Here is a 23863-nt window from a genome sequence, read left to right as displayed (position 1 = left end):
ATTCATTCTGCTTAAAACAGGCGTTTGAGCTGGGCTGACATTTTACGCAGTCTCTGGGGATCCTGGTTGACATTTTAAAGGGCTTCTAAGCATTTTATAATACCCTAAAATCTGGTTTTAATAAGCCATTCTGCTGAAATTGTTAACATAAGGAATCACCTTTTACTATTTGGCGCTAGATCAGGGAGATATGGGGACATCTTTTTCTGATTAGATATACAGTAGTTGGAGTAAAATGTGCAAATTCATTACAGATCCTGTTGAGGTGACAGACAGTATAGCTGACTCCAAACTCTTTACTGTTTCACTGTCAGATATGGGGAAAAGCAAGGTTTAAAGTAGGAAGAAATGATGTTTCTATTTCCTTCCAGCATCACTGTTTGATTTTTTTTTTTTTATTCCTCCTCTGCAATAAAGAGGGATGCCCAATGCCTTCTTCCCTGGCAGGAATGTTGCAAAGGTCTTCCCTCAATTGCAAAAGGCCAGTCTTTTGAAGTCAGCAGGGAGCTCTCTGTTAACTAGCGTAGGGTGAGCAGACAGAAACTTACAGTTCAGACAAGTACTAGGGGCTCTTTATTAGAACTCTGCCATTTTTCCTTGCCATTTTTTAAGCAGTGCTGTTGCCGTTGAGGTCAGAGAGCTTGCTGTCACCACGAATGGCTGAGATGGGTTGTCACCCATCCAGAGTCATTTTTATAGTAAAACGAGAGGAGAAGCCCTTCCCAGCACTTGCATTCTCTGGGGATTATGTTTGACACTGTGGTATTATGTTTTGAGCATAAAAATTAGATACATGGATTTGTCACTAAATTCATCTGTACATACGTTTGTCATCCATCTGTTCATTGCAACTTAAACTTGTGGATAATGATTTTTTTTTTAGTAAATTGTTTAAAAGAAGTGCTAAAACTGTCAGCTGAACCCTATCAATTTAATAATGCATTGTTTAGATATTTCTGTAAATATTTTAATTAATTTCACTGAGAAATTTACCTAAGGAGATTTGAAGGAAATTATTACCTTCAGAAATCTTTTCATGGATGTTCATGTGTGTGAATGCAGACATATATGCATACCTATAATGCATACGTATGCATTGTATACGTGCTTGTGTGTATACCTGTATTTTTTAAATGTAAAATCAGCCTGCTGCAGATAGCCAGATTGAAAGATGTCAGTCCCATAGACTAAAAGTTAGGCAGTGTTACAAGCAGCTGAAAATTCTCAGTGGAGAAATTTGGCTTGAAATTGGCAGTCAGCAGAGCTATGAGCCCCACTGAAATACAGGCACGTGTGCAGAGATGGGTGTCTGTCTGTCTCTACTGCCGATCCCTGTTCAGCTGGCTGGCTGTCCTCACTGTCACCAGAAATGCCTCACGTGGGCACAGCTCTGAACTGCCCTAGCTTGTGCTGGTGCTGCAAAGTCTAGTGATTTTATCGTTTATTTTCTAAACAGTTCAGGCACCAGATCGGGGAGTGCTGTGTGAGAATCCTACCCGTCGTTATGTGTGTGTGTAGGGAGGGGACGGGCTCTTGTTTTCATACTCACAGAGAAAAGCCTTGCATACTTGACCCACTCGGAGCTTTCCAACACAGATGGTGAGCAGAAAGCTCACCAACGAGTGTAAATCTTCCCTTAAAAAGAAACATTTTTTCAAGATTCTTCAGTTACACCTTATCTGGGCTTGGGCTGGCACTTGGCATAGGTTCCTGCGCCTGCATGTGTGTGTTTATTGACATATAAAAAACTGCAGATAAATGTATTACAGATATATTTTGTTCAAACACCAGGTACTATCAAATAGTTTAGCGTGCTGATTGATGATCCTTATTCATACCTTAGCCTACAAGTGCAAGGCTCAGAGTAATAGATTGTTCAGAATTTCAAAAGTTTCATTAAGACCAGTTAGAGAGCTGCTTGGATGTTGCATATTAGCAAGGAAACAAGTGAAAATGCTTGAATGTAAAAACCTAGAGTTTATCATCAGAAAATATGCCCATTATCACATTTATTTTGACATCGCTGTTTGTTTAATTATTTATGATACTTCAAAACACACTAGTAAATGATATTAAATGTATTCTGTAAAAACAATAAAATCAGAGTAAGAGGAGATATCCCTGCAGAAAGCAGCTATTAAAAATTTGCTAGGAAGAGAGGTGAGACTGCCAGGATTTTTGTTGTATTGAGTTTACAGCTTAGGAAGGAAAAACATAATGAGTGACATTTATGTATAAATATTGTATGTGTAACTGCATGTACAAATATTATGCATCAAAATTTCAATTTTTATGGCCCCGATCCTGCAAAGACTTATGTGTTTGCCTAACTGCACCCAGTATTTACAGAACTTTTCACGTGAGGGGTAGGAATCTGTCTGCTCAGGTCTGAGTGTAGGATTGCAGTGAGATAGCACAGTGAAAAAAGAATTATGCCTGCACAGAAAAAGAAATCACTGCAATTTAGCAACTACTGATTTTAATTTCTATCTTTCTCTACGTCAGTCTCAAAATACACCTGACTATTAATCAGCCCCTGAGCTGCAGGTCCCCTCACAGCACGTAAAGCGAATGTCAAGATTTGTTTAAGATCTGTGAGGTTTTTAGCTTTGTTATTCATAAATAAAAACTGTTTCATCGACAGGAACTGAGGCTGGAGTTTTTTTTTTAAGGCACCAGGGCTGCAGCTTGTTCATGGTTAGAGGGCGTTACTAAAATTCATTATTTTCTTCATATGCTAAGAAGCCAGTTTGCAGATGTCCAAGAGGCAGAATTTCAAAGTGGACCTCTTCCTATAAGAGCTATGTAAGCTTTGCCCTTAATTTTTGACATCATTCACTTCTATCTATACTTCCATCTCATGCGCTAAACCAGCATTTCAGTGTTTTGGCAGTCTCCACATGTTTATCACTGTGTCATTTAGTCCAAAATCTAAGAGGCACTATGAGTGGAAAGTTGGTGTCACTTTTTCTAGTTACTTCCTCTGCCAGAAAAAACATGGGATAATTTCTCTGCAGGAGACAAAGCTGCTGACCATGATTCTGTAGGCAATTTGGCTGCCCCATATAACACAGTGCTGTGTCAGGGATGTTCATACTGAGCTTCTGGATTTGTGTGGCATACAAGTGCCATGTAGCAATTTCAGATCAAATCCTAGAAACCATCTACTCACATATTCAGATGGAACCACAGAAACATAGAATGGTTTGGTTTGGAAGGGATCTTAAAGATCATAAGCTATTAACAGTTAGCTGAAACAGTGAACTGTCTTTCATTCCAGAACTAGCTGGGGAATCTCTATGTCTTATATGTAAAAAACCTGACATTTTTTACTCCACTGGAATGTTTGCTAAGCAAGGACTATCCACTGCTCCTCCTCCAGACAAATACGCCATGATTTCCCACTGCTTGTCACCAGGTGTGATGCCAGCCTGGGTCACTGCCAGCCTGCCAGACCTTTACTCAAGGCAGCTTGAAATACTTAAGCTCAAACAGCAGCTTGAAATAAAGATTCAAAGATTGATGGGGAAAATGGTGTGTCGGTGGTCTGAAGGGGGCTTTCCAGAGGGAACCAAACTGTCTTCTTCCATTGGAAGGGATAGCTGTGCTCTCTATATTGAGAGTCTTGGGGGCACAGTGAGCTAAGACAGACCTGACTAAGAGCATGAGCTAAGTGCAGTATGAATAACCATGAGAAGTGAAGAACAAGAGGAAGTCAATATGACATATGACATTGTAGACCCATTAAATCAAGCAACTATTCAAACTTTTTTTTCCCCCCAACAGGAAAGTGGTCTATTTTCCAGTAAAATTTTCCTTCTGTGCCACATGTTTCACAGCTTGGACCGTTCCTGTTCTTTGAAATGTATCTTACCCTGAAGCACTTCTGTAGTCCATGGAAAAATAAAATAGGATAGCTAACTCAAGAAATTTTACTTTCTGTTCCCATACTATGTCTTTTAAGCAATATTAGTTTGTAATTTTCAGGAGGTATTCGAAAAAAATTATTCAGTCTTCATTATTTCCGTAGCTCAAATATCCACATTAGCATAGGCAGAATGTCAGAAACTGGGCTGCCAGCAATCAAGCCGTAGTGCAGCTCTGTGGAGAGGTGTTCCAGTATCCCAGTGCTCTTCCCTTCATGACACATACTAAATTCTTTGTTAAGTTAGAGCTGGCAATGCTCACCGGGACTTGGTCTTGGAGTTAACACCCTGCTGAGACATATGGGATAGCTTATAGCTGTTAAAGGCATTGCTTCAGGGTCTTTGCAGGTTCTTGTGCCCAGCAGCATACTATTTATGATCAATTCAGATTCTGCTTTTCACAAACGTAGTAGCTAGAAAGATGTTATTTGTTATGAAAGACTGAGCTGTTAGACATGTAAGTATCCAGAGTAGATCCAGCCATAGTGCAGCATGGCAATCAAATCACAGCATCTGGGAATGCTGCCTCCCCTGGTAGAGGAGGGGAAAGCTGTTGTCAAAGGCAGCTCTTAGCAGAACAGACTTGACATACCTAAGGGGTTTCTCACAGTTCACCAACATACAGTGCTCCTCAGTTTTCTAGTAAGTGTCATGGATTGCTCATTATCTGATGCTTTTATTGATTACCTGAAAAAAAACCCTATAATAATAGAGAAAAGTTTCCATAAAATAGTGAAAGCTTCCAGTATCATCTCTCTCTGCCTCATGGCCATACTCAAGAGGTTTACAAGTGAAATGCAAACAAGACCTGACCCTTGTCTGGAAGCTCTGACAGATTCCCAGCCCAAAGCAATATGACCGTCGATATCTTGTTCCAAGTGACCTACTTGCTTCTCTGCCTTTCAGTGCTTGTGAGTGAGCAGAACCTCATTTCTTGTGGTTTTTTTTGTGACAGGATCTCGCTGGAAAGCTATGACAAACCTAGAGAAGCAGCCATACTACGAGGAACAGGCCCGACTCAGCAAACAGCACCTGGAGAAATACCCAGACTACAAATACAAGCCAAGGCCGAAGCGTACCTGCCTTGTAGATGGCAAAAAACTACGCATTGGCGAGTACAAGGCTATCATGCGCAACAGACGTCAGGAGATGAGGCAGTATTTTAATGTTGGGTATGGGACCTTTAAAAACTACCATTCATTTCATTTTAAAAAAAAAAAAAAAAAAGGTTCAGGGAGAATTCTTAATTCACTGTGGTAAATGATATATTTTATTGGCAAGAACATTATATATTGCTAACGGAATGTGAAGCTTATACTTTCAAACAGTGCATTCCAGGAGGAAGTTAGGCAGCTAGGGATTTTTTGTTGGCTCTGCTATATGTTCATCTCACAGCTTCAGCCAACTGTCTCATTTCCACTCCGATCATGCAAAAGAAAAAGAAAGAAAGAAAAAAAAAGCTTAAGAGTTTCCAATGAAATGTAAGTTTTCTAATAAAATCTTGTAAATATTACATTATTATGGGGCCTCAGAGGTTGTATCTGAATAAATCAGTGGTAGTGCCTGTTGATCCAAAAGCCAAAAATACTAGTTTGCATTCAGTATGATCTGTGGCAAGTGGTCTGTAAAAGGACTGCTGAACATATTGAACTTCAGCTGGAATACAGACTTGGCTCACTTAATTCGTATCAGGCATGAAGTTGCATCCATTGTCCATCACGATGGCATGTATCAGAGTAGGAAGTAGATGTCTTCCTATTCAGTAAGCTAAATGCTTTATGCTGAGTATAAATTTCAAGAAGATTGGTTTTGATAAACACTTAATAGATCAGTTTGATCGGCTCGATATGATCAGGCTGAGATCTGTCTGCAAAACTCACGTCTTTTCCTTCTGCAAATGCTCCTTAGTTTTGGTTAAAGCAGATTAAAAGAATCAAAAATGTTCTGTGATATTTCTGTAATCGCTCCAGTAGTTGGTAAAAAAAAAAAAAAAAAAATTTAAATTTTTTTTTAAAAAAAGGAAAAGCACCAAAACAAAACAAGCCTCACAAATAATGGAATTTATGTTCTGTTTCATCTCAGGCTGAATTTGGAAACATATTAACTGAGCCGAGTTGCACATCTCCCTAGTTAATGACTAGAAGTAGCAATAAAGGAGAGAATATCTGTCCAGCAACTGTTAAGTGTCATCAGACTGTGTTTTAAACAGCTACAGTGTGCATTGTTATAATAAGCTGCTCAGCAGAGAAATTTGAGCTGCTTAACCCTGTGGTGCTGGCAGGTCCAGTGATCCCAATGGTAAGCACTGAAACAAACACAGGGAAGTCAGCCAACATTTGGCATCAAGAGATTAAAAAAAGAGGAGGGGTGCTTTCTGGAAAAAGAATAGGTGCAGCAGAGCCCCCAAAACACTGCTTATCTGGTTAACATGCATGCTTCATCATGGGAAAAAAATTAACCTTGTAACGCTCTGCATATTATTTAGCTTTCCAAACAAGGCTGACATTGAAATCAAGACATTTCTGTAGATAATTTGTAGTGAGGCAATTAGAGCACAGAATCTGGGGTGAAATCTCTGTAGGAGCTACTGACGAAGCGGCCAGTGACCGCAGTGGGGTCAGTGTTTTATGCTGGGAGTCCCAGCACTGCAGCGGAATTCCTGGTTTTGGTTCCTAATCTGCTGCATCGCCCTGTGCAGGTCATTTGGGGCTGAACACAAATACAACTCCTAATTGCGCCCAAAAATAAGTGATGGGGTTTTTTTAAGAGCTCTCACTGTGCAAGCTGCTGGGGCATCCTGAAAACCTGCCTGAAAACAGCACAATGGGAAGGACTGAGCATTTTTTGCAACTCTACTACTTAATGCTTTCATGTCTTAATGACCTCATCTTTAATGGTGGTGTGGTAAACTCACCTCATCCTCCAGAGTGGACATCCTATAGAAGTGGAAAAATGCTATTCTTAAATTATTTAATATTTGGAAAGCACTCTGAAAAGCGTCATTTACGTGCGAAGTATTCCTATTGTTAAATATTAAAAGCAATTTAAGTGTGCTGAATCTTGTTAGAGAAATGCTGACTCCAGAAAACAAAGCCTTCCTATTGAATTAGGAATAAAATGCAAATTAGATCCGCTACCTTCTTTAAGAGCTGTGTCTTCAGCTGAGACAACTTAAACTTGTTTGAGCAACAGGGAAATAACAATTGTACTGACAGCGGCCTTGCTTGAATGGCAGGCAGGAAGTAACTGAAAACACAGCTAGCAATTCCAAACAAATGTAAAGCTCTTTGGCTGCGGAGAGTCTTTCAGGATCACTGTACTGTGCAGGGCTTACTGTACAGCCAGGGCACAGCCAGGCAGGGGAACAGGGAAAGGTTTCATTCTTAATTACGAATGTTCATCTCAAGAGACTCTGCCCTGTCTCCTGTGGCAAGGCTTTTCAGTACAGATGGACACACCGCTGATGACATTACAATGTGCAGCATGTACTGAAGAGTATTACTGCAATGGAATTACTTCATGCAGCAAGGAAACAAAAGGAGCATGAATTTTAAACCTCTAGGCTTGTTGGGACCCTGAAGCTTCTCAGGGAAACAAACACTGGTATAACACAGCTAGTGTTCTTGCTGCAAAGGGAATTTCTGTGGCCTGGAATAATTCGTCTTTCATTGCTGCAGACAGGTTTCCAAGGCTTAGATGCTATATAAAGGCATCTTATAGAGGATTTGCTCAAATGCTCATGTTGCTCTCTTGCTTTTTATTTATTTTTAAATAATGCATGCTTCCACTTCAAGTCTGGCTTTTCCCAGTTTTATCCACCCTGCTTCAAAGTTTGTTTTTCACCAGTGTCACTCACTTTGGAAACTGTCACCTTTCAAAGGGAGGCCGTTAGCGATCATCCTGTAAGCCCATGTTGGCCCTGGAATGCCCACTGCCCTTCTCCTTAATAAGGGCCAGGTCCATGTGTTAGCATAGAGTACTCTCACCGAGAGGCCTTTGCTTTCTCCTCTTCCAGTGTTAGTTCCCTTTGCTTTGCAGGCTACCCAGCTTTAGCTTCGTTTCTCCTGTTAGCAAATTTTTATTTCCAGTCCTGTCAGCCGCTTGGGATTGTTGAAGAAGATTTTCAAAGTACGTGTTTTTTGAGGTAGTCCACGATTAAAAGGGTGCTTGCTTCTTTCTGGCAGCTCAATAAAGAAATTTGCATCACAGGCAGGCATGCTGAAGCTGTGTGGTTCAGGTGCAACTGCAGAAGTTCACAAAAGTTAAATTTCCTTAGCAGTGAAGTTGAATGCCCTCTGAATGCCCAAGAGCACATGCTAATGGGTTTGCCAAGCGCTGTCATACATGCTCTCTCTCTGCTTCTTCCAGTATTCAGACTTCCTCTTTCTTCTTCTCCATTGCAGGCAACAAGCACAGATTCCCATTGCCACCGCAGGTGTCGTTTACCCAGGAGCCATCGCCATGGCAGGAATGCCTTCCCCACACCTGCCCTCAGAGCACTCAAGTGTGTCCAGCAGCCCCGAGCCCGGGATGCCCGTCATCCAGAGCACTTACGGCATCAAAGGTGAAGAGCCCCATATCAAGGAAGAGATGCAGACCGATGACGTCAATGGAGAAATCTATGATGAGTATGATGAGGAAGAGGATGACCCCGATGTGGACTATGGCAGTGACAGTGAAAATCACATTGCGGGGCAAGCCAACTGATCAGGGTCCAAATATCACATGACCTGCAGGACTTCAAGGAGAAAAGAAAAAATAAATAAAGCCCCATCTGGTTTATCCTTACCAGTGGCCAAGCACATTAACTTTCTCATACACTGACTGTTACTTTAACTGTTAGTCTTAACTAGTTGGGACATCAGCTGACTAATAGACATCAGCCTGCATCAGAAGAAAAAAGGCTCAGAAGAAAGGAAACAAAGACAACGACAACAACAACAGAATAATATAAGCTATGGGTAAAATAATGCCAGTAATTCAGCTGCTATACCCAAGCACTGAAGTCTTACCCGTCGACCTTTTATTATTATTATTTTTTTTTCAAATAAACTTTATGGCTGTTTGTTCTACAATGTTCTAGAAATTCTCACTCAGGTACACAGTGCCAACAAGTGGCTTGTGAATGTGTTTTGTTGTTTTGTGCTACAGTTTAAAGAGAAATAATTCTTTTTTTTTTTCTTTTTCTTTTCTTTTTTTTTTTTTTTTTCTTTTCTTTTTTTTTTTTTGGTAATGCACCTGACAGGAAAGAAGAAAAAGATAAAATTCCTTTTTCCCCTTCTGTCACCTCCTTCTCCTCCTCCCTGGCACGTTTGGGTCTGAAGCATGTGTGCGTGTGTGTGTACGCGTGGCTGGCAAGGAAGGAAGTGGGGAGCCTGTTTCTGTTAACCCCAACAAGCAATTATTTCCTTTCAAGAGAGAACTTCTCTTCATCAGTTGCACATCATACTGAGTCTTTGAGCAAGTGCCAAATTTGTACTACAGCGCTGAACTAGTCCAATTTGCTTATTTTTTTGGTTGGTCTCTGTTTTTCTTTGGGTTTCCTATCTCTTTCCGCTCTATCTCAAGTTAGGACAGTGTTGTATCTTAGACAATCCCTTAAAGAACCTGATATACCAGCAGCTGGTGAGATTAGATTTATATTTTTGGTTTTGCTTTTGCTTTTTAAAGGAAACTGTAGGTGCCATTCTCAGGTGAAAAAAGAGAGAAAGAGAGAGAGAGCATAAGAAATTTAGAGAAAAAATATTTTATGATCTTGGATTTTCATGTGTGCGTGTTTATGGTACTAATAAGAATAATATTGGACTATTGTGAGCAAAAAGCATGTTCCAGAATGAAATCCCACACTCTCCAAAGGACTTGGTTTGCAAGGAGCTTTTGCTTTTCATTTACACTTCAAGTGGCAGCATGTAGGACATAAAGAAAGGATTGTTCAAAATAGGATTCGTCCAGCACACGACAGGGCAGCTGGAGATGTTAACTTCTCACTGAGTGTAATTAGACTACCATGATGTCCAGTGTTAACGAACTCGTACTTACAGGGCTGCTGAGTACTGATTTCTGATTCAAAAGGCAATTGATTGTGTTGTGTTTTTGTTTTCTTTAATTGGCTTTTTTTTTTTCCTCCTTTGTACCTGCAGAAATCCATTTTTATCAGTGGGATGTTTTTGTAGGAAGAAAGACTAATAGTTACAGAGAGATTTTTGTTTTCAAAGTTGAGAACAGAGAACCCAAACCTTTATGGTGCTGATTTTCTCTAGATGCTGCCTCTCACAGGTGAAAAATTGTCTCCCAGTTCCAGCGTCATCCTAGAGCCCCTAGGTATGTTGTGCAGCTTTGCCTTCCTTGGACAACAGCAGTCAGGGCAAAGAAGGTGGATTTACACAAACGTAATGCTCAGCATATATTAGCCTGTTGTAATTTCAACAAGGTAACTGAGTATTCTGCTTTATTTTGGAAGAATAGCATAAATACAAGTGAGTTACAGAATCTCTTTTCATCTCTGCGCTTTCATCTTCCACTAGAAAGAGAGCATCCATGTTCATGTAGCAAAACAGGAGCATTAGTTCTAAACCAATCAGCCAACCAAAAAGGCTACCTCTTGGTTTCAAGCAGCAGCTGTCCAGTAGATCTGCAATGTCCCAGGGTCATACAGAGGAAAACAGTCTTCTTCTGGGTCAGTTTTCTAATACCACCTTCTTATTGCTCACTGGTAAACTGGAGGCTCGTTGCCAGCATTCCTGTAGCCTTGTGGAAATAGCCCTGTGAATCTTAGTACCAGCCAGATCTCAGCCCGAGGGTTTGCCAGAACCAACATGTTCACTACTTGGCAATGCTGATTTTACAAATTTACCTTCACGACATGAATTTCGACCTCATGGTAGCAGCCATTTAATCCATATGCAGGGCAGAAGTGGCAGGCAGCAGGAGGGGCTGGGGAGGACGATGTGGGGTCTTTTCTGCTAGATCACCACTTGAAGTGTAACTTGAGCTGTGCAGACCTTGCACAAAGCAAACAAGCAAATGTCATTGAGGAGTAGGCAAGTACTCCAACGAGCAGTTTGGATGTGTGATACTTCTACCCAGCAACATCTGTTTTGTTTTTCTCCTTGTTTTCCCTTTTTGATGTCCACCTCTGCCTCACAAAAATTCTTTTCTATTTTCTCTCTCTCAGAAGATTTGCTCTGAAGTTATGCTAGGAGTAGCTGATCATATCCTCCATGTCAGAGAGGGTTCCTTTTGTTTGTGTTTTATGACTGCTTTTTTTTTCAGTTGGTTGGTTGGTTGTTTTTTTTTTGGTTGGTTGTTTTGGTTTTTTTTTTCAGTTAAACTGCCTCTTCTTGCTAGTGTTGTAATGGTAATTATAATAATAATATTAATGGTCAGCTGTTCCCAGATTAGTAAATTATGTATAATTTATTTTATTTCCCCCCCTCCTTTTTTAACTTTATTTTATTCTGTTCTAATTTGGCAGTGCAGCAAATGAAGCTGTTAGGCTATTTAAAATGGATACCCCTCCCCACCTTGCCTTTTTATATATATATAAATATATATATATACATATGAAAACAAATAGCTTCTTCTTCTGCTCACACCATTCCTCTTTCTGTTATTTTAATTTTGGCCCCAGCCATGTCAACTTCTGATGTTTATTATGATGGAGTGAATTAATGGGAGTGTTGTTTTCAATCTTAATTAACTTCTGCTCTCTCATCACTCATTTTAGTTATTTAATTACACCCGTCATCTAGAGCCAATTTTTTTGAAGCACTCTGTTTAGATAAGAAGTTAAAAAAAAAAAAAAAATAGGCAATTGTTTTTATATCATCATTATGTACAATGTGAAAACAGATATTTGCTCCTTTTTTTTTTTGTTTGTTTTGTTTGTTTTGTTTTTTTAACTTTTAAATTTGTTCCCTGTCTTTGTGAACAAATTACTTCTGACTCTTGTGGGTTCACCTCACATTTGCTGGATGCTTAATTTCTACCACGCTATAGAGACTCTCTGGTTTAATGGTGTAACGTTGGGCTACCAGAATACTTTGTTTTAGCTCCAGGTAGGTGCCACTGCAGCAAGCATGACTGGAGCAAGCCTTGGACGTGTGGGTTAGAAAGCCAGCCTTGGTGAAGTCTATGGGACAAAGGTCCCTTCACTTCAGCCAGGCCAAATTTCAGCCCCTGACTATGGGCAGTGCTGCAGGAGATGCTCTGGAGATGCTCTGGATGTAGCCCCTTCTCGGTCCGGTGCTGGAGCAAGGCTGGTGTCAGGGCAGCAGAATGAGTTCTGTGCTTGCTGCTCACTGTGTAGGCCTGGGCTAAGGCTCGGGCCAATGCTGGTTTTGTCACCTGCATATTTCTGTCTGAGGGACTGTGCTTGAGCCTGCGTTTGGTCAGGCTGGTTGAAGAGGTAGCTGGAGCGACCTGTCTGCCACCTGCGTTTCAATACTGAGCCTGATGCAGCAATGATAAAATGAAAAAAAGAAAACAAACAAACAAAAAAGGCTCTGGGGTCCCAAACCAGCAAAACACTTGTGCCTGTGCTAAGGTTGTGTTGGGCCGAAGTATGAGCGCCCATATATCCTTCAAGTAGAAGACCAGATTTGAAGACGAGGCCCTGTTTGTCCCCCTTTCAATTATCAGAAAAAAACAAACAAACAAAATAATAGCAGAACGCATAAAAATAGACCTTCTTGTCTTGTTTCTTTTTTTTTTTTCTTTTTTTTTTTCCTGGGTTCTGTGCCCTAGAGCATGTAGGCAAACCAGATTAGAAGAGGTTAGGCTTGTATTAACCGACACGCGTGTGGAGGCCGTTCTGTTGTAGCGGCCTCGCTCTCGTCTGACATCGGGGAGCCTCTTGAGTCAGTGTGCTCGGTAGCTTAGAGCAGAAAAATACCAGCAGTGGAGAAAAGGGGAAAAGAAGAGAAAAACTGAGACACTTGCTTCTAAGCTCAATTAAATAACACAGAGTATATCCTTTTTCAATTTATTCATGCCTTATATTAGTAAAATAGGATTTTTAAGTGCATTTAACATCTTTATTTAACCGTTCCGCTGTATTAATCAGGCCCCCAGAAAAGAACACTGGCTATTATTATAGCATTTAATTAGTTTTGTAACCAAATCCTCTTATTACAAATGCATATGGAAGAAATTCTTTCTTCGAAGACATTATTTCAAAGATTTGGTTACTGCAGTAGACTCTCTCTTTAATTAAATCATTTTTTAGAAAGTAAATTGTCTTTAACCTTTTTACAGCACATTTTCAGAGCTTTTTCTTTTTAATCCAAAGAGATGAGCTGTTATTGTCCCCGAAGAAGCCTCTGACATCACGTTTGTAACATCAAAAATAATTATACTCCGTGGAAACGTAGACCTTACTTAGCAAGAATTCATCTGCTGGAATGAATGGCAACTACATAATATCCTGTGCATTTAAGGGCATGATTTATCAGATAGGAAGTATTTTTGTCTGCCCACTTCTTGATAGAATCATATCTTCAGTTTTGCAAAGAAATGTGTGTAATTCACTGGATGTGGATTCAAGTGTATCCTCAATTCACAGGGCATGGGCTGGATGTTTAGCTTGGTTTATATTTACATTTTTTCAACTTTATCTTAACTTGTCAGTTTCCCAGATAGAAGAACATGTCAAGTTCATTTTTTTCTACTGACTGATTTCTCTACTCCCCAGTGTTTTTGTCACTGGTTTGCTGAAACAGTATTTATATAGCTCCGTTGGCTCTAAAGCTCTTACTCCTTTAATGTTTTGGATTTTACAAGTGAAATGAAAATAGAAAAGAAATAGAGACAATCAAATGCCTGGAGCTTAAAACAAAGTATGCGCAACCTACCATCTCACTTGAAATTTAATAAAAGAAATAATTATGTAAATATAACATAGAGTTATAGATTTATATTTTGTTCATAACACATAGTGTAATATAAGTTGTATATTTTCATGTTTTGGTTTTATGTTATCATTCATGCCACAATAAATGAAAAAAACAGGAGTTGATGTACTCTTTAAAAAAAAATACAATGTGGGTTGCCACCATCCTGGGTTTTTGGGTTTTTTTGTTTTTGTTTTTTGGTTTTTTTTTTTGTTTGTTTTTGTTTTTTTTTTTTGTTGTTGTTGTTTTGTTTCTTTTGCATTCCCCTTTTTCAGTATTATTGCCCTGCAAGGCACCAATAAAACAGCAAATGTGTTCTTTACCTACACTGTGTTCTGTTTCCCACTTATTGTAGTGAAGATTGTGCTATTTAATTTTGTTGCCAGGAGAGCAAAATAGCTGGGCTCAAGGAGCAACAACAAAAAAAAAAATAGATTTAGGTTCAGGTTCACTTTTCCTGTCCATTCCAGAATTCAATCTTTTCATCTTTCACAGGAAAAAAAAAAAGTCACCCTGTCTTTAAAATACCAATATTAAACTAGAAGAAAAAGCTGATTCCTCAACAGTGCAGCGCAGAACTATGATGACAGGTGCTACTCACTGAGCAATTTCCAGTTCAGAGTCAAAGCTCTTCCTACGTGAAGGGGTTTGAATCCAGAGGTTCAGCACATGCCCACCTTCCCAGCTTATGTTTGCTTTCTGCAGATTTACCTGTTAAGAGACCAAAGCAAATGCTCAATTACAAACACAAAGCTAGGAAAAAAAATAGCTCTGCTCATAGTCGTAATGTCCCAACATGCTGCCTAAACAGTTCATAGAGTTTTGACAGCAGCATATGGCACAAAGTGGGATGAAATGAATTTGTACCTGTTTTTGACAGTAAGTTATTCTGATGGGCGCTTACTCTTGAGTGCCTACGGCTTGACAGATGCCATTCTATGGTTCCAGATTTCCCGAAGGGGAAAGGCAATATTTGGGAAAGCAAAAGGTAGCACCTGGTGATGGAGGTCCTGCAAACCTTTCCACACTTCCGTTACTTGCCAGGTTGCCCTCCACACTCCTCTTGGGAGCAGGATGGCACTTAAAAACAGCAGCCCATTGGCAAACCAGAGATCTGTTTTGGCAGCTTTGTTACAGTCTGTCACGGGAAGCTCAGCCCAGCATCCTTTAGCCCCTTCAAATCCCTTTGTCAGAATCGTAGACCATCTAGAATTCACACCATATCCTTTGCATGTACATCAGTACAGTGATAAAGAGAGCACCTGTACAGGCCAGAGAAACAACCATGGCCATGCTGGGTAGCGTGGCTGTCAAGTTATGTCATGCTGTATGCTCAGCATACCTACTGACTCTTCACCTGCTACTTGAACCAAGATGTTTTGCTCCTTTGCCCTTTTAATAACCATCACCCTGTACAAAACCCCCCGTGTCGTTGCCCACCAAGCCCTGGAATGTCCATGAGTACTTGGACCTTCTCACTGAGATGGAGGTGCACAGGTTTTTAACATGAGTGGGCAAGGCCAAGTACTACGAAAACTGGAATAAAGACCAATTAGACCTTAAAAGTCCAACAAAATTTTTAAAAGGTTTCTAGAAGTGGCATCATGGCCTATACTTGGGAGGGTAACAGTTATAACCCTAGCCAAGCTGTGGGATTTTTTTTTTTCCTTTTCTTATTTCTTCTTTTTTTTTTTTTCTTTTTTTTTTTTCCCCCTTCAAAAAATGCTAAAGCATTCCAGCAGTTGCCTGTAGCAGGAAGGAAGAAAATGAGGATAATTATGGCATTAATCTATTTAAAAAAGAGAGACGTGTGACAATTAGCGCATTCCTACCAAGAAAGCAACATACAGAGAGATGCGTGGAGGAAAGTGCAAAGCCCCCCCCACCCTGAGAAGCCACGAAAGGTTAAGCAAAAGTGTGTGTTCCCTGCGAGGAAGTGCAGTGCTGCAACTCTGGGAGCTCTCACCGCTAAGTCTCCAATTCGTATACATTCAACAGTATTGCAGAAAAGCAGCGTGGGAGAGAAAGAAGCAGTGGCTGAGAGGCCAGACAGTGGAAAACACACTCTGAAAGGGTCTGAGGTCTGGGTGCCTCCAAAATGGCTGCCAGGGGGAGAACCCCGGCCTGCCCTGTGTAGGCCAACTCATTCAGTGGGAGGTTACCATGCCACAGCAATACACTTCTACCTGTTCTAGTGGGTGAAAACACTGCCCACAGGAACCGGATGGGCTTTATGTCCCTTCCAACACAAACCACTCTGTGATTCTGTGGTTCTATGAAATACAGGAGCTACACTGGTGCAGTGGCACGGGACTGAGCGTGTGTGCAAGATGGCAAGGCTCGAAGTAAGCTCTGCAAAGCCCCTTCTGTCCCCCCGCCAGAGCATCCCCACACACAGGGATTTGTGTCGGTTTAGCTTCATATTATCAGTGCAACTTTCACAGGCAGTGAATGCCTAACCCACCAAGCATAAATCGATGCCTCCTGTTGTATTTAGCAGAGATACGACTTAAATACAGTAAGTAAATCAAAGTAATTATTTAAAATTAAAATGATTTATGAGACTTAGTCGGGGAGGGTGGAGCGGTGGTAGAAGCAGGGCAGAGAAGCGCAGGGCTTCAGCAGGCGATTCCTGACTCTGTCAGAAACTTGCTCTACAACTTCAGGAAAATTACGCAGCCCATCTCCAAGACTGCCATAATAATACCTACTTCAAAGGGGTGTTAGGAGGCTTAATTCATTAATGCCTGCAAAGCACTCTGAGATCTTTGGATTAAAGGCGCTACAGCAGTGCAAAGTATTATTAGCTACAGGAAAAAGCTCTCAGGCAAGCACAACATTCAATGTCTGCAGCTTAAAAAAAAAAAAAGGAAGGAAAAAACCATAAAGATGGGCAAATTGTGGGTGGTTTGGTGCTTTTTTTTCCCCCTGTAGCCAGGTTTCCTTTAAGCAGCCCTGGACTTTGCTGAACCAAGGCAAAGGTGATGAGCTCAGGGCTCCTGGCGCTGCCTGGCTGGACTCTCAAATGCTTTGAATCTGGGATTCTTTTTATCAAAGAATTCTGAGTTTGTGACTCAAAATCATGTTCTTTCTAATATCATGCTTACCTGCCGAATTAAGCAAGGTGAAAATAATTTTGCCGTGTACAGGATATCTGCATTTAAAAAATTCAATGTAAGCTTTCATTCTCTCAAAGAAAAATCTTTTCCTTTTGACATGAAAAGGGTAAGATTTTCACCACTTGTAATTATTCTGATTCCAGAGGGAGTCAAAATACACAAAGTAAGGCCTTTTATGATTATACCTCCATACAGTTGCTCTACCTACTGTGAGCCCAATTAGAAATGGACAAATTGTACTAAGATTTTACTAGACTAAATGGAAGAACATTCTAAGCAAGTGTCTTGGTTCCAGCTATTCTTTTCTTTCCAATGTTAATAAGTTTTGAAAGCAAACACCAAAACAAAGCTGACTTTTCTGTATGTCCAGTTTTGTCTGGTCTTCCTCTGCCCTTGGTGCCCACAGCCACATTTGTGCTGGGGGCATAGGAACAGTGTGGGCAAAGGTGAGCAGGGTTTGGTGCTGACACAAGCAGGTCTCACTTGCTGTCATGTTTACCTAATTGACCAGTTCAATATGGACTGCAAATTTTTTTTTATTCTTCCTGTCTTTGAAACTTTCAAAGTACAACTTAATGACTTAAAAATAAACATGATCAACAGCTCCCCAAAGAAAAGAATGTAACTTAACTGTCTATATATATATATATATATTTTTTTTTTTTTTTAAATGTTTCTGACTTCATAACTTCACTTTGTTTTCAGGACCCACTGAAAGAAAACACAAGGGAAGTGAAGTATAAGTGATTCTGGCTCCCAGAGATGCTTTGTTTCTCTGCTGATAGAATATGAAACTTCATGTAGGTGGTGGGTAGAGCCATCATAACCCACTTTCTTCTGACTGAATAAGGGAGGTCAATATATTATCGTATCAAGGAAGAAGAAATTACATAGGCAATTCCCCAACAGACAATAAAGACAATTCTGACAGCATGATCAAAACAACTGTATAACTTTTCTTTTCTCTTCCTGCAGACACACCAGTGTTTAAATGACAGCTGAAAGAGGATGATGGACTAAACACATTATTCCCTGTTCCATCTACTTTTTTATAATAGAAATATATCTTGAAGACTATATTCAAGTTGATCAAATAATAAGTCAATTTGTCAATAAAACAGATTAGGCAACCTGTCTGCAGAGATGATATCTGTCAAACAACATATTTTGTTAATACAGTCTGGAAGCAAATGCCTTCACAAAAGACAATACAAAGGAAACACAGTGCCATTTTTGAGTTTATTGAAACACAGCTCTGACTTTGATTTCACTCAGTAATAGATGGTTAGACTTTTTTCTTCCTAAGTTCTAGTTGTTAGTTAACAAACTACAATTTGGAAAAGACTGAAAACTAGAGTTAATGGTTGGCTTAGCCTGAATAGGCACTGACATATTTCCAAACTTCTCATTGCTGCCTGCCCTGCTCCTGGCTATTCCTACCTTTGAGAGACCAACCTGCTGGATACAAGCCATCAGTATTGTGGGTACATTGAGGTACCTCTATTTCCTCATGCTCTGTTTGTCCTTCCCCACTCGTTACTTCTGTTACCAATCACTGTCTAGACATGCACAGCATCGGCTGATCTGCCTTGTCACATCATGAGCCCTGTCACCATGCCTGCTGGATTTAGCCATGATGCTTTGATGCACTCTGTACTCTGATGCAAATCATCCCTTGGAGATGCTGGGCACGAACTGGCCTCAGACACATGTGGGGGTCTCTCAATTTACCCCATGTGAAGGAACAGAGGGAATACTAGCATACACAAATACACAGAATTATCAAATGCGAATAATGTGGCCCCAAATAGTATAACAATCTAACTCTAAGGATCTTATGATTCTATGATAATATTGAAGATATTTGCCCAAAATATAGATTCATTATTCACATAAAGCTTGAGTTATTCCATATAGAGTAAAATCAGTGGCTGGAAAAGGCAGGCACACGAACTTCAAAAAGGTTCATTTTGAGCTCTGGAAATTTAGATTAACCAGACTTGTATGTTAGCAGAAGTTTTGCCAGATGAAGTTAGAACCAGCTGTTGTACTTGAGTGGTTCTCTTCTTCTTCCTCCCTCTACTAACATCATGCAATCCTCAGGAAAGTGACTGATTCAGAAACTCGTATTCTTCTTTCTTGGTTGGGAAGAAACATGTGGTATATGCTAATCATTTGAAAAGTTAAAGTGAATTGTCTGGGGTTTTATTTTTTTATTATTTTTATTTTTTTAACATAGAACTTGTGAACTGAACTATTCGATGCAAAATTTGCATTCTAAAGAAAACTGAAGCTACTAAAACATGTGACCAAAAGGATCAGCTGTAGTGGTTGAAAACAAAGCAAACAACAACAAAAAGTTCTGCCAGAGATTGAAGAGCTTTTACCCACTCAAACTTAGCTCTGCAGTCCCAGGCTGCTGTTAAGAATTAATGAGACAATTTGCTTTTACTTTCAATACTGCATTGACACATTCTGGGACGGAAGATCTTTCGTTCAACAAATCTTAACAAAAACTTAAAATGTGGAAACTGCATTATGAAAGGTATAGATTGATTAAAAAAATAAATCTGCTTGGCAAAATAGGTGAGTGGATATAAAGGCTGCACGAAAGAGAGAGTTGTAAAAAAACGCAAATGTCAAACTAACTCTGTCAAGAATTTATGTCAAAACATTAATTTTTGTAGGGAAATTTCAATAATAGTCAAAGACATTCTCATAAAGTATACTGTGCAGTTCATTCAACTTCATGTAGTGGAAATCACAGTTTACAAATCTGGACGGCGCACCCAGTAGGAACCTGAGCTTCCACCATTAATTTCTCCAGCCCTCTGAGCTTATGCGGCCACATGGCAATGTCAAGAATGCTTAATTATCCACCCAGCCCTACAAACCTTGAAGCACAAGATAGCCAGCAATCCACTCTCATTCAGAATAGTTTGGCATGTCTCCACATTGTAACTAACCAGTGTTACCCCTAGCAATTGCTCTTTGAAGCAAAAACATGTGCAAAATGTCTTCATTCAGCCTAGTAGTATCATATGTCAATCAGATTCAGGATGCAGAACTGGCCAGCAATATCCTAAAAAAAAAATCGTCTTTCTAGTTTGAATCACTTTGAATTAACTTGACTCTGTCATGTTACTGGCAAGAACATTCTCTCTTGAGCATCTGATTTCTAATTTTTTCCTCTTTTTTTTTTTTTTTTCTTTCGGTCTTTGGATTTGTCTGCAAGTTCCAAGGATCTGGTATAAGCTTTACAAGACCAACTTAGCCTGGGGCTTTGGCAAGTGGTTTAATATTGTCTACATTGCACTGAAGTTTATTAACACCTTTCAAAAACCTCTGCAAGTTTGTAAATCAACCAGTAGTTCGTTCTCCAGAAATAATAAGGGCCTGATTTCATTAATGTATACAAACACAGATGACATATATGCGTCAGACACATGTACATGGATGATGTTTTGTGTATCTGTATTTACATTACACTAGGTATTTGTGCCCCAATGACAGCATTGAGACTGATCAAGTTAAAGCCACAGCACAACAGAACCTATCGGACTTCAGTGGTCTATGAGATCCTCAGTTTTTGTAATTGCTGTTGTTTTTGTTGTTGACGTGACTTTTGAAAGGGAATGACAGCACTGACACCTGATGCTAACATGAAGCAAATACTGATTATCTACAGTGTGGCATCACTGTCATTTTCATCTAGTCCCCTGAAGAATTACTCTGCTCTCAGAGCTTAATTTATTCTTTTATCTTTTGTTGTAGTCCTAGGTGGCTTTATAATGATTCACAGATGCAGAGAGGATAATTCCAATTTTCTAGTGTTTCTTCCTGATCTAGAGGAAAAGAAACTGCTTTATATTGAAGTCCCATTAAGATAACCCCTTCCAGCAGAGAGGGGGAAGCCATGTGTAACCCATACAGGGAAATTAATGCTGCTACAGCTTACAGTAAATCAGTAAATGGTTCTTTCATTATCCTTCCTTCAGCCTCCATGGATTTTATGTCATTGTACCAACTTATGTTGGGAGTCATCTCCTATGCAGCCACCACAGAAATGAGTCAAAAAGTGCAACTTCAGTAAGTGCAGAGTAATACTGTGTAAATATCAATGTGCTATAGGCACACTGGCACATGTGGATTGTGTAACGTCACTAAACACGACACTGTGAGGATATCCTTAAATTTACAGTAGTTTCAAATATTACACTATCTTTGCAAACCTATGTAGCCCTCTTTGTGCATCATACTCTAGTCTCTAACTACATGATTTGATTATTTGCTCTTTTTTCTTCTTGGGTCCTTGAGTTATAGCAAAGCACAGGCCCTACTGATCTCAGCACGAGCCAGCACTCCCCTTCACCCTCACTGCCCTGAGTGTTGTTTTCACAGCCCAAGACGTGAGTCCTGCCACAAAGGCAGATTTATTCACCCACGCTGGCACATATTATTGTATTGTTTGAATTCTTAATGATTTGCTAGCTTCACCAGATCTCCGGAAGGTCAGAGGGTAGGAAAAGCATCATTTTGTTCTTGAGCACTGAAGGGACGATAAAGCTAAGGTCACATAACTCTACTCATTTTAAGGATACAAATGGATAAGGCTCAACCTGCCTGATCATTAGTACAGCTTGTGAGTGTCAGCCTGCTTTTTTCAGACTTGGTGCCAAACACCGAGACTTTCCACCAGGCAGATTAAGCCCCAGGCTAGCAAATAGACAATGAGAACTACACAACTGGTGGAAAACTGTGAATATTTTTGTAAGAATAGCCTAGGCAGGGAATTCATGTATCCACTTTTTTGAATTCTTTCAGCCAGTGAGATCCCATTCTTCTTATATCCTCCCACAACCACCTTCTATAACATACTAGAGAGATACCTAACCCTTGACTACATTGCTCCCCAGGGCAAGGCAGAGCTGCTGCAGTGAAATGAGACACACCCTGATTGGGCACAGTCATGCACACCAGAACCAGCAGATGAAATTTACACTGAAACTTGATTGATAAAACCTGGCATTTCTGAATTGCAGAAAGCTTTGATGTGGCAAGTGTTGTCACTGTGCTTCTTAGTGCAGCTACTTCTCCATAGTCTCAAAGACACAGACAGAAACATATGTATGGACACAATATTCTCTCTCTGGATGGTTTCTAAACTGTTGCTCATGCTGGTTTTTGTTTTCCCTCAAAATGTCTTCCTTCTACCTGCAGCTGCTAGAAGTGGCTGGCAGATGCTCTCGCCCAGAAGGATCTCCAGGCCCAGCATTGCCATCTGATGTCAGCATCAGCGTAAGTCCTTCCTTCGACCTCAGCTGGCAACAGATCAACCCTTTGGCTTTCAGGGGCATTTCTAGGGGTGGGGGAAGATTATTTATTTTTAAAAGGTGAGAGTTACTGAATTTGCTGTACCTGGATGCTGCACAACTCTTTGTAATCGTTACCAAAAGGTGATGTCACTGAAACTTATTTTTATGTCATTCTCCTCACCCAAGGTAAATATGGAGTGCTGTCATGCCATTACGTGATGTAAATATGTCATCTTAATTTGTCTTTACACATCATAAATATTTTATTATATGACATTATTACACCTCCAGATATCTTTTTCCATATGAATAGTAATTACTCAAAGTATTTACTGTAATTATGTCACTTGATGAAATTACAGTAATTACATCGAAAAATGATAGCCCATGACTAATGAATTAAAATAGCATGGAAATTCACATAAAAATGACATTAAAAATGTTAAGGATCTGAGGCAAACTCACAAAAGCAAGGAAATTCATAATTAAGAACTTAATCTCCAATAACATTGCAGGGTGCCACATTTTTAGATTATATCACAGGAAAAAAAGAAAAAAGAGAGAGAGTTATTACCTGAACAGGAATATGGTACAACTCAAAAGTGAACTGCCACAAAGCACAACCTGGCATTTTTGTATAGGTGTGTGAAGCAATGTATGCAAGTGCTATCTAGCTGCTTTCAATGACATTTAATCAAAAACAAAAGACATGGGCCAAAGTCAGAGGCAGAGTGAGGCACTGCCAATTGGGTGGAAGTTTCTAAGAGCTATTAGTGACAATAATTTTTCAGTAGGTCAGGAGAGAGACAGCAAAGGACTTCAGACCTGAAGAGTGAGAGGCCTAGCATAGCTCAGAAACATATGTGAGTCATATGGTAAATGTGAGGATATGGCACCCAACCTGCGCTCACAGCTTTTGCAGTGCCACTTACAGCACATCTGCAAGCAAACAATCATTTTCATAAATCTGGCTACTTCCAAGAAGCCACAAAATGTACTGCTTTAGTACTTGCATAGCGTTTTCACTTCCACTTGTGTCCTTGGAGGTTTCTATCTGACTAGAAAGGTAGAAGGCTCTCTATTGATAAGAAAATTAATGAACAAATATTATCTGAAACAGACCTTCAATTGAGTGAGATGATTTATCGTTATATTCATCATAGAGATATTAGCTGTAATCTGCATGTTGTCCTAGGCACCCTGCTCTATATGGCTCTGCTTGAGCATGGGGAGATTGACCAGATTGCCTCAATCATTATGATTCTTTGAGTTCTCATTCTGTACTCATTTTCTGCATGAAAAGAAATAGATCTTTGGTACTGAAAAAAAAAGTCCAAACAGTGATGCTGCCTAAGAAGCAGAGAAGAGCCACAGGTTCCATTCTTGCTCATTTTCTGCCACACTCAGGAGCTGAGCATTGAACTGATGAATGCAAAAAACTCAAGGTTGTTCATCTCCTCTCACAGCTGTCCCTTTTGTAGATCCCAGCTTGGTTAAGGTATTCCGATGGACTTCACTGTTTTTTGCAGTTTTCTGTAGGATATTTTCAGACTTTGATAGACTAGAGGAAGAAACCATAATAAGCTGAAACAGCTTTCCACCAAACACAAGAA

General features: G+C 39.9%; 1 protein-coding gene across 12 annotated transcripts in view; it reads left to right on the top strand.

Annotated features, from left to right (window-relative positions):
• SOX5 (SRY-box transcription factor 5) overlaps positions 1-14142 on the top strand; it is a 637700-nt gene extending 623558 nt beyond the window's left edge. For all 12 annotated transcript variants that reach the window (XM_052690772.1, XM_052690776.1, XM_052690774.1 and 9 more), the window contains 2 exons: positions 4882-5098; positions 8330-14142. In XM_052690772.1, the coding sequence (XP_052546732.1) occupies positions 4882-5098; positions 8330-8633 (521 nt within the window). In that variant the 3' untranslated portion in view covers positions 8634-14142. The remainder of the gene's footprint in view (positions 1-4881; positions 5099-8329) is intronic.
• Positions 14143-23863: the final 9721 nt, after the last annotated feature.

The sequence above is a fragment of the Tympanuchus pallidicinctus genome, unplaced genomic scaffold, assembly GCF_026119805.1.
Source record: "Tympanuchus pallidicinctus isolate F22 unplaced genomic scaffold, pur_lepc_1.0 scaffold27, whole genome shotgun sequence".
NCBI classification, from domain to species: Eukaryota; Metazoa; Chordata; class Aves; order Galliformes; family Phasianidae; genus Tympanuchus; species Tympanuchus pallidicinctus.
Note: the sequence above shows the minus strand (reverse complement) of the source record. Positions and strands in the feature narration are given on the sequence as shown.